This window comes from Mobula hypostoma, chromosome 9, assembly GCF_963921235.1.
Source record: "Mobula hypostoma chromosome 9, sMobHyp1.1, whole genome shotgun sequence".
Lineage (NCBI taxonomy): Eukaryota > Metazoa > Chordata > Chondrichthyes > Myliobatiformes > Myliobatidae > Mobula > Mobula hypostoma.
The window spans coordinates 83,232,625-83,252,108 of record NC_086105.1 but is presented as its reverse complement, the minus strand read 5'-3'; the positions used below and the strand labels follow the sequence as shown (position 1 = coordinate 83,252,108).

Genomic DNA, 19,484 nt, shown 5'->3' with positions numbered 1-19,484 from the left:
GTTTTCAACACCCATATACTACTCCCTTCCACCACTTAATGAAAAAGTAAGCTTGGATTAGTTACTAGAACAGTGGCCAAAACTGTGTGATAGGCATTCAGCTTATGAGAATTTGGAATAAGTTTCTGTTACATGGAGATATGCCAAATATACAAACAGCTGTTCCCTCACAGTCAAAAAAGAAAATTATTCCATTACAATTTGGGAGGCAGAACACAGATACTTTAAAATAATTTAGGATTTTAATTTGCAGCTAATCATGTTGTTTTCCTTTGGAAATGAATCATCTGATAGAGTACAGTATCATCACAGATCCACTTGTAATATTTTATATATATAAAACTGCATTCCTCTCATCACAATCCAATCACTGAGACACATCTAGCATCACATTTGGGACCACACTTGCTTTATTCCTGTACAGTGCCTAAATAGGACAACTAATTAGGTTTTAAAGGGCAGTTTGAAGGAGAGTGAGACAGACACACAAACAGACAGAGAGAAATAGAAAGGTTTAAGGAGGTTCTTCCTGCAACTGTATGAGGTGATAGATGTTGATGGAGAGGAATGAGTAAACCATGGTTTTAAGAAAGTACTCTCTTCTGGACATTGGAGTAGGAGCAGAGCGATAGTGGTACCATAGCTCTAAGTAATGACTGAGATCATAGAAATGATTGCACGACTTCTGTTGTCAATTTCTCCCAGTTTTGTCTCAATTCATATCTCAATGCACCTTGTCTACATGATGGGACAGGAATTCCCTTGCAGACTGATAGGCCTGAATGGCCTTCTTTGTTGCACTATTCTATAAATCCAAAAAAAATTTTGCTAGTTTGTTTGAAGAAAGAATGTACAATCAAAAAAGATCACGAACGAAAACTAAAGTGGTCATGAAGAAATTGGTATTTGCAGCTTTTAATTTCAGATGAACACATAAAAAGATATTAACCAGTAATCTGCAAGGTCATTAGTATTAAAATTAATTTCCTATTTGAACTGTAATACTTAAATATATAGGACTTATACAGCCGTAAGAATATATTCTCTGGTTTGAAATGTGATTGTGTTCTTGCTTAGACAGATCTCTCTCTCTCTTTACACTTGTATCATTTAAGAGAGTTAGATAGGCACATAGATGATAGAAAAATGGAGCACTATGTTGGAAGGAAGGCTTATATTGATCTTACAGTTGGTCAAACTGTCAGCACAATGTGGGTCAAAGGACTGCACTGTGTTGTAATGTTTTATCATGATCAGGATCAAACTTAAATGGATATATAGTGTTACGTACCCCGTAACTGGGTTGCCAAACCAGCAGAAATGGATCACTCAGTTGGAGTCTGGAGTACTAGAACTAAGAAAGTTTTATTAAAGAAACAAGCAACACAGTAATCGAAAGGATAATAAATGCAACAATTCAACAATGATAACCACACATGTGCACAGAATTAAGATAACAGCATCAATCAAGCTCTATCGTTGTCTAGGGGTAAATGACCAATTTCAAAATGACTCAAAGTTCAGTCCAGTTTGTAGTTCAGTTCGCAGTAATCGTTGCCATGGCGATGGACAAGGTGGGGGAAGAGAGACAGAATAGGAACAACTGATCATTCAGAACACTGCTTCACTCACAGACCAGCGGGATGGCTCACAGACCAGCGAGATGGCTCACAAACAGCTTTTGGGCAGGTCCTTGGGGATGTCACCTGAGGTCACCGACTGTGACCCCTCCTCCAGATGCGGTCGATCCTCTGCAGTGAACCCGGCACCCAGGCAAGGGCGGACACACACCGGGTTCCCGCTGATCGTACCTTTTCACCCTTGTCGTTGTCCGGTACTTCTCACCCACTCGTGAGAAGCGCACCGCTTCCAGGGTCTCGTTACCTCGGGTGGCGTGTGTGTCTGTCTTAGCGAACCTGTCCCTTTTTATCCCCCTGCTGGGGTATCGCCTGTCCATCACTTCAAACAGTTCAGGGTTCAAAGGGGGGAGCCGCTCCAGACATCTCTCCCTCCCACATCCCTTCATTACACATCTCCAGACGCTGCTCCATTGTTCCTTATCTCTCCTTCCCCTGAGGGCAGGTGGCAGACCAACTGCTGATGCCACTGATGCTAGCCCAGGCCAGCAAACATCTTAATTTTATGTGTATTCTCGTAACACTTCCCCCCTTTAAGGATTTTTACCGGGAGGTAAAAATTACAAACATGACTACATTATCTGATACATACACAATATACATCTTTAACAGTTATTTAGCTAATACAGAGAATTTGAAGCTGTCAACACCTTGACAGACAGTCATCACATTTTCTGTTCCTTTTACACGTGTTATTAATAATCCCTTAGACCAGGCTCCAACTCAGCAAACTTCATAGTGGCCAAAAACACTGATGAATTGCGACCAATGTAACCTCTCATTTGGTTTTGTCCCGGACCACAACAACAAGGGTCGTCCCATTCCGACTCAATTTTCTCTCGCAAGGGCTTAGTAGGAGGGGGACGGGTATTGACCGCAGAGTTATTGCAAAACTTCCTGCAGTACCCCACCATCTCCAAAAGCCATCTGAGGGCCCTCTTGTCTGTCGGGGTTGGGAGGTCAGCGATAGCCTGCACTGTAGCTTGCATCGCTGCCAGCTGCCCCTGTGTCACCACAATTCCCAGGTAGGTGACCCTCGTGTGGCCAAATTCATTTTTTTCAAGGTTCACTATCAAACTGGCTTCAGACAGCCGTATTAAATTGCCAATACACACCTCTGTGTTCATCAGCCCTTTAGTCACTGAATTACTCAAAAAATATGGGTGTTGTTCACTTGGCTGCCCTATTGTAACCACAATCGCCCAACGTCCCAGTTCTTTGCATTTCCTCGGGACAATCAAACACATGGGTGCGAGTCGTTTAATTACTCCTTCGGGGATTAAGGGAGAGACCTTATCAGTAGACCTGGCCAAAACAATAGCCTTCTCCCATCTGACCGATCCCATCCTAATCTTTTCAAAATGGTTTTTTCCTCTTAGCAAGGGGCCCCTAGCTTCATTGATTTCCACGCTAACACCGACTAGGTTTGTTAGCATATCAAAAGCCGGTGACCGTCTCAGTTCGCGTCGGTCATGATCAATAACATTTTTCCCCCTGGGCAGCCGGTAACTCTCTTTCATGATTCCACCAACTGTTTCCTCCAGCACCGCAAAATGTCCACCGGGGGGTACCTCGTGGGCCATGTTAAAAACCTCATCCCCATAACTCTTTTGCACCACCTCCCACTCCTCATCTGCGGATGCTGTACTTGATTTCCCTTTCTTCCTTAGCACTTCCTCATCCGCACAATAGCTTGTCAAGGCTGTGTCAGAGAGAGCGGTCTCGGCAAAAACCATCAGCCCCTCGTCTCGCTCCTGCGTCTGCATAAATTCTTTCCTGGCTACTGCTACGTCCGTCCCAGTTCCCTCACTACCTCTTATCTCACTACACCCTGTCTCATACAAGGTTGGCAGAAATGTTTCAGCCAAATTCACCATCGCGGGCGGGGCCTCCATGCTGGCAGGCTGACCCGTCAATCTCACGACTGGGAACACGATTCCTCCGGCGATGTCATTACCGAGCAAGACTTCCACGTCTTTCATCGGTAATTCGGACCTCACCCCGATCGTGACTAGTCCAGAGACCAGGTTGCTCTGTAAATGTATCTGGTGCAAAGGGACTGACTCTGTCCCTTCCCCAACACCTTTGACCTCTACCTCCCCAGTCTGGGTCTCTGAGCTAAACTCTAATACACTCTTCAGTATTAGTGACTGACACGCTCCCGTGTCTCTCCAGATCCGCACTGGAACTGGTTTTAACCTCTCCTTCACTGACACCAGTCCGGCCGAGATAAACCTCTCGCGCCCTTCCTGGACTTTTTCAGACCTGTCCTTCCCTCGCGGTTCGCTTAACAGCTCAATACAGCCATTCAAAATTTCCGCTTTTCCTTTCCCCGTCTCCTTCCTTGGGGCAAAGCACCTGGACGCAAAGTGTCCGGCTTTCCCACAATTATAACAGACGACCCCAGGAGACTTCCTACCAGACTGCTCCCGGTCTACCTTATCCTTTTCACTAGTCCCCGGCTTACTTTCTGACTTTTCCGGTGGACTCTCCCCACCGTCCTGACTACCCTTCTGGTAGCCTTTACTCGGGGCAACCTTCATTTTATGCGTCAACGCATACTCATCCGCTAACTTAGCAGTTGCGGCTAACGTGGCTGCCTCTTTCTCATCGAGGTAGGGTCTCATACCCTCAGGGACACAACCTTTAAACTGCTCAATCAGAATCAGTTGCAGCAGTCTGTCATAATCCCCCTCTACCCCCTTCGAGGCGCACCAACGCTCACAATATGTTTGCATCTCGCGAGCAAACTCCAAATACGTGCGGTCCCACTGCTTCCTCACATTCCGGAACCTCTGCCGGTATGCCTCCGGGACCAACTCATAAATCCTGAGGATGGCCTCCTTCACCACCTCATACTTCTGGGCATCTTCCGCGGATAAAGCGGAGTAAGCTTGTTGGGCCTTCCCTTTCAGTACACTCTGAAGTAAGACAACCCACTTATCCCTCGGCCATTCCTGACTTATAGCTACTTTTTCGAAGTGGAGAAAGTACTGATCCACATCGGTATCGTCAAATGGGGGAACCAGCCTAACCTCCTGGGTCGCCCGGAACCCTCCACCTTGGTTCGGCACGAGCCCCTGCTCGGCCCTTATCTTTAACTTCTCCAGCTCAAATTCCCTTTCCCTCTGTTTCTCCTCTCTCTCCAACTGTCTTTCTCTCTCTTGCCTTTCTACCTCTTTCTCTCTCTCTCGCCTTTCTAACTCTTTCTCTCTCTCCCGCCTTTCTAACTCTCTCTCTTTCTCCCGCCTTTCTAACTCTCTCTCTTTCTCCTGCCTTTCTAACTCTCTCTCTTTCTCCTGCCTTTCTAACTCTCTCTCTTTCTCCTGCCTTTCTAACTCTCTCTCTTTCTCCTGCCTTTCTAACTCTCTCTCTTTCTCCTGCCTTTCTAACTCTCTCTCTTTGTGTTCTAACTGCCGTACCCGGAACTCGTGCTCGAGTCTCAGTTTTTCAAGCTGTACCTGTACCGCGTCTCCAGCAGGTTTTTCAATAGACACCTCCCCCAGCTCACCTTGGGGAAACACACCTTTAGATACATAGTGCTCTACAATAGCTCTGTGTATCTCCTCTCTCCTCATTGTCAACTTCACCTTAGCAAGATTCACCCGTTTGGCCACAGCTATCAATTCCGATTTCCTGGCATCCTCCAATGCCTCCAAGGTTGGCGCCTTTATAAATTCCTCAACCTCCATTTCTGCTGTTTGTCTTTTCTTTCTTTCAGGAATTTTAACCCAATCAATTTACTCCGTCCCAAATTTAGCGTTCAAAATCGCGGACGAGAACCCCACTTATGTTACGTACCCCGTAACTGGGTTGCCAAACCAGCAGAAATGGATCACTCAGTTGGAGTCTGGAGTACTAGAACTAAGAAAGTTTTATTAAAGAAACAAGCAACACAGTAATCGAAAGGATAATAAATGCAACAATTCAACAATGATAACCACACATGTGCACAGAATTAAGATAACAGCATCAATCAAGCTCTATCGTTGTCTAGGGGTAAATGACCAATTTCAAAATGACTCAAAGTTCAGTCCAGTTTGTAGTTCAGTTCGCAGTAATCGTTGCCATGGCGATGGACAAGGTGGGGGAAGAGAGACAGAATAGGAACAACTGATCATTCAGAACACTGCTTCACTCACAGACCAGCGGGATGGCTCACAGACCAGCGAGATGGCTCACAAACAGCTTTTGGGCAGGTCCTTGGGGATGTCACCTGAGGTCACCGACTGTGACCCCTCCTCCAGATGCGGTCGATCCTCTGCAGTGAACCCGGCACCCAGGCAAGGGCGGACACACACCGGGTTCCCGCTGATCGTACCTTTTCACCCTTGTCGTTGTCCGGTACTTCTCACCCACTCGTGAGAAGCGCACCGCTTCCAGGGTCTCGTTACCTCGGGTGGCGTGTGTGTCTGTCTTAGCGAACCTGTCCCTTTTTATCCCCCTGCTGGGGTATCGCCTGTCCATCACTTCAAACAGTTCAGGGTTCAAAGGGGGGAGCCGCTCCAGACAGCTCTCCCTCCCACATCCCTTCATTACACATCTCCAGACGCTGCTCCATTGTTCCTTATCTCTCCTTCCCCTGAGGGCAGGTGGCAGACCAACTGCTGATGCCACTGATGCTAGCCCAGGCCAGCAAACATCTTAATTTTATGTGTATTCTCGTAACAATAGTTAATGTGCATTTAAACATAGAAACATAGAAAACAGCACAATAAAGGCCCTTCGGCCCACAAAGTAGTGCCAAACATGTCCTTACTTGAAAAATTACCCATAGCCCTCTATTTTTCTAAATTCCACGTACCTGTCCAGGAGTCTCTTAAAAGATCGTATCATATCCACCTCCACCACTATTGCTGGCAGCCCATTCCATGTGCTGAAATTCTCTGCGTAAAAAAATTATCCCTGACATCTCCTCTGTACCAACTTCCAAGCACCTTAAAACTGTGCCCTCTCGTGCAAACCATTTCAGCCCTCTGAAAAAGCCTCTGACTATCCACACAATCAATGTCTCTCATCATCTTATACACCTCTATCAGGTCACCTCTCATTCTCCGTCGAAAAGGCCGGGTTCACTCAACCTATTCTTATAAGGCATGCTCCCTAATCCAGGCAACATCCTTACAAATCTCAAACAACAGGAATTCTGCAGATGCTGGAAATTCAAGCATCACACATCAAAGTTGCTGGTGAACGCAGCAGGCCAGGCAGCATCTCTCGGAAGAGGTACAGTCGACGTTTCAGGCTGAGACCCTTCGTCAGGACTAACTGAAGGAAGAGTTAGTAAGAGCTTTGAAAGTGGGAGGGGGAGGGGGGAGATCCAAAATGATAGGAGAAGACAGGAGGGGAAGGGATGGAGCCAAGAGCTGGACAGGTGATTGGTAAAGGGGATATGAGAGGATCATGGGACAGGAGGCCCGGGGAGAAAGACAAGGGGGGGGAGTGGGAACCTAGAGGATGGGCAAGGGGTATAGTCAGAGGGACAGAGGGAGAAAAAGGAGTGTGAGAGAAAGAATGTGTGTGTAAAAATAAATAATGGATGGGGTACGAGGGGGAGGTGGGGCATTAGCGGAAGTTAGAGAAGTCAATGTTCATGCCATCAGGTTGGAGGCTACCCAGACGGAATATAAGGTGTTGTTCCTCCAACCTGAGTGTGGCTTCATCTTTACAGTAGAGGAGGTCGTGGATAGACATGTCAGAATGGGAATGGGATATGGAATTAAAATGTGTGGCCACTTGTAAATCTCCTCTGCACCCTTTCTATGGTATCCACATCCTTCCTGTAGTGAGGTGACCAGAACTGAGCATAGTACTCCAAGTGGGGTCTGACCAGGGTCCCATATAGCAGCAACATTACCTCTCAGCCCTAAACTCAATCACGATTGATGAAGGCCAATGCACTGTATGCTTTCTTAGATTATGAGAACACCCAGTCCTCTTTTATTGTCAGTTAGAAATGCATACATGCATTAAGAAATGATACAATGTTTCTCCGTAATGATATCACAGAAAACAGGACAAACCAAAGACTAACACCGACAGAACCACATAATTATAACATATAGTTACAGCACTGCAAAGCAATACCATAATTTGATGAAGAACAAACCATGGGCATGGTAAATAAAGTCTCAAAAGTCCCCGAGTTGTTCGACTCCCGAGTCTCCGATAGCAGGCGGCAAAAGGGAGAAACGCCCTGACATAAACCTCCAGGCACCGTCAACTTGCCGATGCCTTGGAAGCAGCCGACCACAGCCGACACTGAGTCCATCCATCCGAAAAATTCGAGCTTCCGACTAGCCTCTCTGATACAGCCTCCCGCGTGCCATCCTCTGCCGAGTGCCTTTGACCTTGCCCCGGCTGCTGAAACGCGCAAAGCTGAGGATTTCGGGGCCTTCTGCTACGGAGATTCCGGTTACAACACAGTAGCAGTGGCAGCGAAGTGGACATTTCAGAAGTTTTCCAGATGTTCCTCCGTACTCTCACGTCCATCTCCATCAAATCAGAATTGTGCACGGTCCCCTACTTGACAGATAACAGACATCACCACCAAGTGGCCGCCCCACTGCCGTTGCGCCGCCATCTTCTCCTACTCCTCCTCCAATGTGGTCTGCTCCACAGCTCCTGCCAAAAGAGTTTCTTAACCACAGAGTCAACCTGCGCAGCAGCTATGAGTGTCCTATGAACTCAGACCCCAAGATCCCTCTGATCCTCCACACTGTCAAGAGTCTTACCATTAATACTATATTCTACCTTCATATTTGACCTACCAAAATGAACCACCTCACACTTATCTCGGTTGAAATCCATCTGCCACTTCTCAGCCCAGTTTTGCATTCTATCAATGACCCGCCGTAACCTCTGACAGCCCTCCACACTATCCACAACACCCCTAACCCTTGTGTCATCAGCAAAATTACTAACCCATCCCTCCACTTCCTCATCCAGGTAACTTATAGAAATCACAAAGAGTAGGGGTCCTAGAACAGATCCCTGAGGCACATCACTGGTCACCGACCTCCATGCAGAATATGACCCGTCTACGACCACTTTTTGCCTTCTGCGGGCAAGCCAGTTCTAGATCCACAAAGCAATGTCCCCTTGGATCCCATGCCTCCTTACTTTCTCAATAAGCCTTGCATGGGGTACCTTGTCAAATGCCTTACAGAAATCCACATACACTACATCTACTGCTCTATCTTCATCAATGCCTTTAGTCACATCCTCAAGAAGTTCAATCAGGCTTGTAAGACATGACTTGCCTTTGACAAAGCCATGCTGACTATTCCTAATCATATTATGCCTCTCGTAATGTTCATAAATCCTGCCTCTCAGGATCTTCTCCATCAACTTACTAACCACTGAAGTAAAACTCACTGGTCTATAATTTCCTGGGCTATCTCTACTCCCTTTATTGAATAAGGGAACAACATCCGCAACCCTCCAATCCCCCGGAACCTCTCATGTCACCATTGATGATGCAAAGATCATTACCAGATGCTCAGCGATCTCCTCCCTTGCCTCCCACAGTACCCTGAGGTACATCTTGTCCGGTCCTAGTGACTTATCCAACTTGATGCTTTCCAAAAGCTCCAGCACATCCTCTTTCTTAATATCTACATACTCAAGCTTTTCAGTCCGCTGTAATTTATTCCTACAATTGCCAAGATCGTTTTCCGTAGTGAATACTGAAGCAAAGTACTCATTAAGTCCCTCTGCCATCTCCTCTAGTCCATACACACTTTTCCACTGTCACACTTGATTGGTCCTATTCCCTCAGGTATTCTCTCCTATCCTTTTGCTCTTCACGTACTTGTAGAATGTCTTGGGGTTTTCCTTGATCCTGTCCGCCAAGGCCTTGTCATGGCCCCTTCTGGCTCTCCTGATTTCTTTCTTAAGCTCCTTCCTACTAGCCTTATAATCTTCTAGATCTCTATTATTACCTAGTCTTTTTGAACCTTTCGTAAGCTCTTTTCTTTTTTTTAATAATTTATTTTTTATTGAAGTCCATCAAACAAAACTTTCCATAAGATGTATTTCAGAAAATGTACAGTCATATTTGTCACAAATCTTGACATAATATTTATCTGAGGTATCCACTTACAGAAAGGAGAAGAAAGAAAGAACAATCAAAAGAAGAAAACTATGTAAAAAGTAGGGAGTGATCTTTTTTTTAAAACAACATATTCATTGACTTGTGAGAATAAAATCAGGCCTATGAGGTGTTATGTAGTTAAATCATTTTTCCCAGTATGAATCAAATTATTTCAGCTTGTGGTTAACAGATGCTGTTACCTTCTCCATTTCAAAATATTTCAAAAGCTTCTTGAGTTTCACTTAGCTTATTTTTTTTTAAAATCACTTTTGTTCTTGGATCCCTAATTCTATGAATTGTATTTTCTGCTATCTTCTTTATCAGTTTCCACGCCAGTATTTTCATTGATTTAGATCCACTTTCATAGTGTCTGTTTCAGAAATATTAAATTTTTTTCGAATTTCTTCAGTAGCCAAACTATTAATTTCATTCCTAATTTTTAAAATTTCCTCTAGTGTATCCCGTGCCAAACTCAATTTGTGTTTTTTTCTAGTTCCTTCAGCTTATTTTGTAATTCCTCGAATGTTTTATTCCTTATTTTTTTCTTATATGAAGATATCGCTATAATTTTCCCTCTTAAGACAGCCTACATAGTATCCCATAGAATGGGAGGTGAAACCTCTCCGTTATCATTGAATTCTAAGTAAAGACCAATTTCTTTTCTTAATTTGTTCCTTAAAATAGAAAGCATTGAGTAGACTTCAATTTAGTTTCCAAATAGTATTCTTTGGTTGTAGGTCAAAATCAACAGATAAATATATAGGTGCATGGTCACTTACATCTATTGTCCCAATTCCACAGGTGTTTAATTTTTCTTTATCTTTTCCAAATGCTATGAAATAGTCTATTCTGGCATATGGGGGGCAGAATAATGAGTGTAATCCCTTCTCTCAGGGAAAAGATCCCTCCATATATTAATCAGACCAACATCTTCAAAAAGAGTGTTAACTTTCTTATATAAGGACTTTGTTTCATAAGTTTTTCTATTGGAAGAGTCTAACTTTTGGTTGTTATTGTAAATTTAAGTCTTCCCCACATATCAAGAGACCTTCTGTTTCCGTTACCGTAATATTAGTAATTTTCTGGAAGAAACTAATATCACTTCCTGGGGGTGCGTATATATTTAATAATTTAAGTGGATTTCCGTCTGTATTCTCCCTTAGCAGAATATATCTGCCCTCCTTATCTCCCATTTCAAATACTTTTTCAAAATTCAGCTTGCTTGAGATGAGAATAGCAACTCCTCTTCTATGTCCTGATTTATATGAGGAGGAAAACAAATTAGTGAAGCCCATTCTCTTTAATTTTCCATGCTTATCATCACTTAAGTAAGTTTCCTGTAAATATACTACATGGGCTTGTTCTTTTTCATTTTTGATAGAATTTTACTTCATTTGATTGGATTTAACAGCCCATTGACATTAAAAGAAATGAATTTTACTTTGTCCTTAGCCATGTGTATTTATCTGTTAGTATATCACTGAAATTTGCAGAATATATCTTAGTCGATCTACTCCCTGAACAAATAAGAACCAAGAAACGCGAATAATAAAAAAAAGTAACGAAGGTGTGATTCCAAGGCTGGGGTCTCTAGATGACCTTGGGTTGAGCTAGAGAAAATGTCTAGCTGTGGGGGATAGCCCCTTCTACCTGTGAGTTGAGGGCCCCCGCTTACAGAATGCAGGCAAAGTTCAGGGTTATATATTTATATAAAACTGCTTATTCACCAAAAATCAACAGGCCGGCTTTCACCCGAGACCTGATCGGCCACCTGGGAAATTGGGATGCGACAGCCCGACGCATGCGCATGGCCAGCCTCAGCAGTGACACCTACCGGAGCAAAAGAGCAGGGCAGCTCTATTTCAAGGGGTCACATTCTGCTAATCACCATCAGCATGTGCAGGATTGAGAAAGATCTAACTGCCACCCATCAATAAGAGATAATTAAATCTTATTGTAATGACGTACTTCGAGACACCCATAAAACCCTTTGCTGCAGTCAAAGGGCAGCGGTGACTATATCACATCAATTTAGAAGAGTGCCAACCACATTATCAAGAATAATCATCATCCTTTGGTGTTTGTACTTCGTATCTTCTATCCAGCATTAGGGTAAAAAAAAATGGTCAGCCTAATTATGCCATATGGAAAGGGAAGGTGGACATTATGGTCAAGAGATGACGCCAAATGTCGTCAGGAAGTGGCAAGGACAGGGAGAGAACAAGAATCTGATGAGGCCAGGGCCACACGACTCCAGGATCAAAGAGTCAGGACAAAAAAATGATGAGAAGAAGAAGAGACAGAGGAGGAGAGGCATGCACATCTCCAGGATCAGAGACAAACAACAAACAGCAGAAGAACTGAAGAGACGGGGGCTGAAAGGGCTGCACGTCTCCAGAATGACAACAAGAGGCACAAGGGTGGTAGATAAACCAGAAATGATGCCATCAAAATTGTTCTTCGTTAAATGAGGAGCAGTTATATTTGCTTTGCTACGCGTCGTTCTTCTTTAATAAACTGAGGTTTTCTACTTCAGTTTCCAAAGCAAAGCGATAACAACAGCAGTCAGGAAAATTTAATGTTCATTCTGGTCAAAGCAGACTGCACTACCCTCTCTCAAAGGGTGCTCCAACGGGTCACCCCGTTGTCTAGTATAGTATTAATGGCAAGACTCTCAGCAATGTGGAGGATCAGAGGGATCTTGGGGTCCGAGTGCGTAGGACACTCAAAGGTGATGTGCAGGTTTAGTCTGTGGTTAAGAAAGCATATGATGCATTTGCCTTCATCAATCGTGGGACTGAGTTTAGGAGCCAAGAGGTAATGTGGCTGCTATATAGGACCCTGGTCAGACCCCACTTGGAGTAATGTGCTCAGTTCTGGTCACCTCACTACAGGAGGGATGTGGTGCAGAGGAGATTTAAAAGGATGTTGTCTGGACTGGGGATCATGCCTTATGAGAATACATTCAGAGAACTCAGCCTTTTCTCCTTGGAGCGACAGAGGATGAGAGGTGGCCTGATAGAGGTGCATAAGATGATAAGAGGCATTGATCGTGTGGATAGTCAGAGGCTTTTTCCCAGGGCTGAAATGGCTCATACAAGAAGGCACAGTTTTAAGGCGCTTGGAAGTAGGTACAGAGGAGATGTCAGGGTTAAGTTTTTTTTACACAGAGAATGGTGAGTGCATGTAAAGGGCTGCCGGCGATGGTGGTAGAGGCAGATATGATAGGGTCTTTTAAGAGACTCCTGGGCAGGTACATGGATCTTCGAAAAATAGAGGGCAATGGGTAACCCTGGGTAATTTCTAAGGTAAGGACATGTTTGGCACAGCTTTGTGGGCTGAAGGGCATGTATTGTGCTGTGGGTTTTCTATGTTGCTAAAAGCTCCCAATGGTGTGTGTCTCAAATAGCCTCTGACAACGAAGTCCAGCTCCTGGCCTTCATGTGTGGTTTGGCTAGTAAGTCCTGAGAACCATTTTTACTGACAGGAGAAGGGGCAAAGAGGTTCTGCAACACTTCGTGGAGAGCAAAGAGCATGACAAAGTACAGATGTAGTCCTTGGTCATCCACTGCAACCAAGGAAGATCCCAGGTTGTGACAACTACTTGAACTACTGGACCCAGACTTTCAAAGTTGAAAGAGTGGAAATGCCCCAGTGCAATGGCTTTTCCACTTTAAAAGTTCTCTCACTCAAGTCTCCTGTCATCGTTAATGACAACAGAAAACCAACCATTAATTGATGTAGGAATTCATCCAGTGTACAATGCCATGTATTTTGTAAATGAACCAAACCAGCGCAAACATCTAATGCATACAGATAATGGACTGCCTTCATTCAATGCTTTCAATCACTGCATCCTCTGAACCTTCATTTTCATTGTAAGATTCAAGGTGATTGTCAACAGCTTCAAATTTTACATAGTTCCTTACCTGAAGCAATGAAATCATTTCATTTTCACTCCTGACCCTTTCTGGCATCTCCAAATCTGAAAGCCTGAAACCACAGTGAGCAAAACAGTTCAGAATTGCCTTACTCCTCAATTTTCAACAACTACCAGTGACAAAAATCACTTTTTTAACACAAACATACGCAAATGGCACTATTTAAAAACTGTTCGCTCTAAGCACGTTGTAGTGTTTAACAGCCGAACCAGTGAACGTAGCTGATGCTAGTTAGAAACTATTTGGCAACAGTCTCCTGTCCCAATTAAGCTGCATGGTGTCCCAAATAAACTAAGGGAATCCCAGCTTTTTTGTTGATTAGTATTTATTCTGTAAGAGTTTCCCAAATTAGCGGCTGCCTGAATTAACTCGAATAACCAGAATCCACTGTATCATAAAGTTACCATGCTTCATTTCTGAAACACTACAACAAAATTTTATCTGCAGTGCAGATGAAACTGTAAGGCGTGTCAACCTTGATCTGAAATATCAAGGGTGATAAATTATTAGGATGGTTGAAGGAGGCCTGTTGTATGTAATTGGTAAGATGGCATTGTAAGTTCATAATAAAACAGTAAGGTCAGCGGTTTGAATGTTAAGTCAGTTCATAGTAAATTTACAACTGTGGTTAATAAGAACCTCTTAAACTACATAATAAATATTTCAAATAAAGTGATGGGGAGAGAGGCCAGACAAAAGCACTGGAAATTTTTAAATTGTGCCGACTTCTATAATTAGAAAACTCAGATTTTCAGAATGATATACATTAATAGGCTGAATAGCCTTTACAGATCCTTGCCTTTCTGTATTTACTAATGAATAGAAACCTTTCAGATTTGAAGTATTTATTATGTGCAGCCTATGTAAAAGGTACATTTTAGAAATGATGTAGAAACCTAACTTCCTTGGATTGTGTTTACAAACTTCTGGCAACTGTCCTGTGGGTTACATAAATTCCTTAGTGACAGACTGCCAAAGAGTGAAGATAAAACCAAGATCGAAACAGCAGCAATAGCTAAGTGCATTACATCAAAAAGATGACTAGCAGCAAGCTGATCTCAGCTTCTAAGATTGACACACAGACACAAGCAGTGTTATGTGAAAGTTTAGCTTCTGTGCCAAGTCAGGGCAGCTGAAGGAGTATTGGAGTTCTAGCAATGAACAAGGGTAGGTGGTGTGTTATAAGATACAATGATGGATGGTGACATTTGACAGGGAAAATGAAAGGATGAATTATGAAAATCAGAGAAAGACAGAAGAGTGCTAAATGCTCCAAGTATATGCAAATTAAAGTTGTGACCATCTGTTCTCCACATGACATGTTCCTAAAGCAGCACATTTGAATTTGGAAAATCATACTGTGGAAATACACAGCACTATACTACACAGCACAGCACAATACATGCAGATCATGTCTCCCCAAATATTAGCAGGCATTTAATAATAAGGGGAAGATAAATACACTAATCTAATCAATTTCTGACACAACTGCAAGTCAAATTTATTGTCATTTAACTCTATACATGTATATAACATATATAACTATATAATGTGTATAGAAATGAGACGGTTCTTTGAACCAGGGTGCAAAGCACAGTAGTACACATAACACACATATCACATGATAACTTATGAAGGATGAAATCTACAGATGAATCACACATAAATAACAAACTAAAGTGCATTAATGAAGTGGCCCATGAGACCATGAAAACAACTGAAATTTCACGGTGATACACTTGTTTTGCTAATGGTTTCATCTTAGATTTCCAGCATTTGTCATATTTTGCTAATGTCCAAATTTATATTACTGATTTAAATTCATCGACGCAAGCCGATCATTGTGTTCAAGGCATCACCCTGCTTCCTTAGGAAAATAAGACATAGAAGCAGTTAGGCCATTTGAACCACTGAGTCTGCATCACCATCATGGGTGATTTATTATCCCTCTCAACCTCATTCTCCTGCCTTCTTCCAGCAACCTTTGATACACCGATTAATCAAAAAACTATCAATCTCTGCTTTAAATAGACCCAATGATTTGGCCTCCACAGCCATCTGTGGCAATGAATTCCACTGATTCACCACCCTCTGGCTAAGTGTACCCATTAAATAAATTCCTCTACATCCCTGTTCTAAATGGACTTCCTTCTATTTTGACGTGTGTCCTGGACTCTCCCACTATAGGAAACACATTTGCCATGCCCACCTTATCTAGGTTTTTTGATATTTGATAGGTTTCAATGAGATTCCGTGCCCCCCCCCGCCCCCACCGGCATCTTTCTAAACTCCAGTGTGTATAAGCCTAGAGCCATCAAATGCTCCTCGCATGTTAATGCTTTCATTCCCAGAATCCAATCTTGTGACCCTCCTCTCAACCCTCTCCAATGACAGTACATCCTTTATAGATAAAGAGAACTAACACTGCACACAAGTGCAGTCTGATTAATGCCTTATAAAGCCTCAGCATTACATGTTACTTTTATATTCTCGTCTTCTCGAAATGAATGATAACATTGCATTTGCCTTCCTTACCACGGACTGAACCTATACATTAACCTGAAGAGAATCGTACACGAAGACTCCCAAATCCTTTTGCACCTCTGATGTCTGATTTTTCTCCCTATTTAAAAAATTGGCGATGCCTTTATTCCTTCTACCAAAGTGCATGAACACACACATCCCTACACTATAATCCATCTGCCACTTCTTTATCCGTTCTCATAATCTAAGTCCTTCTACAGACTTCCTGCTTCCTGAACAATACCTGTCCCCCCATCTTTGTATTGCCCACAAATATGGCTACTTCCTCTTGTGACAATATTGACTGCTTCCAGATTAAAGGACCATGGCTACCCAGCACTATCAATTACCTTGATAGGTGCTAATACTCAAATATTTGGAAGGATGTTCAACAGCATGAGACTTGAACCAGATTTTCTTTTGGGGAATTTTCAAATTTCAATGGGGTGTGCTTGGCAAGTTAGATGCGAAGATGATACCTCCCTGGCAAAGGACTTTAGGACTAATGGGTATTGACTCAGGATGATGATCATCCATTTAAGTCTGAGATGGAGGAATTGTTTCTCTAAAACGGTTGGTGACTCTTTCGCATACCCTATTCTGGAGGGCTGTGAATTTACAAATCATTTTTAAAGCCAAGGAAGATAGATTTTAGATTTTAAAAGAATTGAGGTTTACTGAGACCATGTAAGAAAGTGGAATTAAAGCCAAAATCAGATCAGCCATGTTTGTAATGAATGGCGTATCAGGCTTGCAGAAACACATGTACCATTTTTGACTTATTGCTTGTTTCCTTTGGAACACAATTTAGACCAGGGAATGAACTTGAGACTTTTCATGCTTTTATGTCTAAATTGATTGGTTTTAGTTGATCACAGCATCAGCCTGTTGAGTCAGTAAAAAATATACTGATTATGCTGGACAGCAAATTTTTTTTCCCCAGAAGTGTTGCTTCCTCAGAAATTATTTGAGGTTATGACAGACCGCTTGAGGCTGAACACAAATATAATTTCAGACTACTTGTATAACATAGGAATTTGGAGAAACAAGAAATTAATTTTTATTGACTATAGTGTGTTTAATTGCACCACAGTGCTGACACTTTGCAATAGTTCAACTAAGCTAAAAATGTTTTGTTGATTATTTTCGTTTGTACTCAGTGTCTGAGGCTTCTCGTTTAGGTGTCCAACAATAATCGGCCAGCATTGATGGATTCCAGTTGCTCTGATACCATTTCTCCATGACTGCAACATCTTGGTAAGCCCTTCATCATGCTCATCACTGACAGTACCAAGATTTGCAGGGAAGTCTAAATGGGAGTGCAGAAAATGAATCTGCAGTGATGTGTTGCACCTCATGGTTTTGTATGCTTGAAGCATGTTGTTAATCAGATGCACATAGTTTGGTGCTCTGTAGTTGCCAAGAAAATTTTCAACAACATCCTTGAATGCCTTCCATGTGATTTTCTCTGGTCCCACCAGAAGTTCTTTGAATTGCCTGTCATTGATGACCTGTTTGATTTATGGACCAACAAAAATGCCTTCTTTAATGCCATCAGTTATTCTGGGAAACATCTTTCTCAAATATCAAAATCCTTTACCTTCCTTGTTCATTGCTCTCACAATTTTTTTCTTAAGCTCCAGTTTAACCTGAGGTTCAGGAAAAATATCTTTGCTGAGTCTACAAGTGGCTTATGTGCCACACTTTTCTGCCCAATTGCTTATGGAATGCCAAATCCTTTTTAACATAATGAAAGTCTTTAGCACGGTTGTTCCATTTACAAAGAAAACAACAGGACTTGGTTAATCCGAGCTGCTCTCCTAGCAACAATGCTACTAGTTTCAGATCAGCATAGATGTTCCAGTTGTAGTTGCTATGTTTCAAAAAGACTACCAGATCTCTGTAGTTTTCTTTCATGTGTACTGTGTAGTCAATTGGCATTGAAGGGTGGACATTCTCGTTTCAGGTTTAAAACTGAAGAATCAATAAAAAGGTGCCAATGTTGTGGGTCATGCTGGCAACCCAAAGCATGACTGGACAAGATAGAACTTTTCAGCTGACATTGTGGGCAACATTTTAATTAACTTTAATTATGAACTGAAATAATAAATACAGACCATTCCAAAGAAAGTGCTGCTATAGGGAAGTTTCATGGTGATTTTCATGATCAGCAGCCCATAATCCGTAAGATATACTTAAAAGTATCCAAGAAGCAAAATCTTTGTTGTCTATTGTTAGTTGAATATATGGAATATAACACCAGAAGGAATAAATTAATATAATTAGGCTCAAAAGTAGGTTGAATATATGATGTCAGGTTCGCTGTATTGTCACTTTGTAATTTCTTATGATTTAAGATTGTTTAATAAGAAATAATTATTGTAAACAGAATCAATAAAAATCACACTACCATCCATTAACTTAGGTCGAAACCTCTTTGCAAAATATGAGCTAATTTTCTTCCAATTTACAAATGATCACCAATATTCAAGATATAACATTGAATATCTTGAATTAATTTAGTAATTATATGACTTTGTTTGATATTTCTAAACAAACCAAGTTTTCACTCTGAAATATTCACATTCATTTAAACCTTTCCTTTGGATTATTGTCTTCTAACCAATTTATTGTAAACCATTACAGTCTGTGGAACTCTAATGTGTTATAATTAAACAAAACTGAAGCAATCCTTTCTTATTCATGAAACATTGACTCTGACATTGTATTGTTCTCTACTTTATGTTATAGCATCTCATTTCATTTTAATACGTTGCAGGGTGTGCAAACCCTGTGGTTAATTTTGAAGTCGATAAGAATCAATCACATTGCTGTGGGCCTGAACAAATATTGGTTTGACAGATACTTGGATGATCAGTTAGAATCTGTTTTTATCGATACTGTTTACAATAATTATTTCTTATTAAACAATCTTGAATCATAAGAAATTACATAAAGTGACAATACAGCAAACCTGACATCATCTATTCAACATACCTTTGAGCCTAATTATATGAATTTATTCCTTCTGGTGTTATCTTCCATATATTCAACTAACAATGGACAACAAAAATTTTGCTTCTTGGATACTTTTAGGTATGTTTTACGGACTTACCTGATTCCTTATTTAGTGTCAGAGCTCTGGACTTGAGCAAGGGAAATTATTTCTTAGAGGAGATTGGTGTGCTAGAGAAGATTTTAATGATTTTGCAAGACTGATTCCAAGGAGTGATTCAGTAGGCTAGGCTTGGATTCTGTAGAGTGTATTGGAATGTGGGGAAGTCTCAT

General features: G+C 42.0%; 1 protein-coding gene across 17 annotated transcripts in view; it reads right to left on the bottom strand.

Annotated features, from left to right (window-relative positions):
• The window catches only part of LOC134351817 (uncharacterized), a 57,537-nt gene that overhangs the window by 34,147 nt on the left and 3,906 nt on the right, over positions 1–19,484 (bottom strand). For 5 of the 17 annotated variants that reach the window (XM_063058548.1, XM_063058550.1, XM_063058543.1 and 2 more), the window contains 2 exons: positions 13,662–13,725; positions 565–8,159 (listed from right to left, as the gene is read on the bottom strand). In XM_063058548.1, the coding sequence (XP_062914618.1) occupies positions 2,333–5,329 (2,997 nt within the window). In that variant the 5' untranslated portion in view covers positions 5,330–8,159; positions 13,662–13,725 and the 3' untranslated portion in view covers positions 565–2,332. Of the gene's footprint in view, positions 1–564; positions 8,277–13,661; positions 13,726–19,484 lie in introns of those variants that run through there. The other 12 variants (XR_010019268.1, XR_010019265.1, XR_010019267.1 and 9 more) reach the window with 5 other exon arrangements.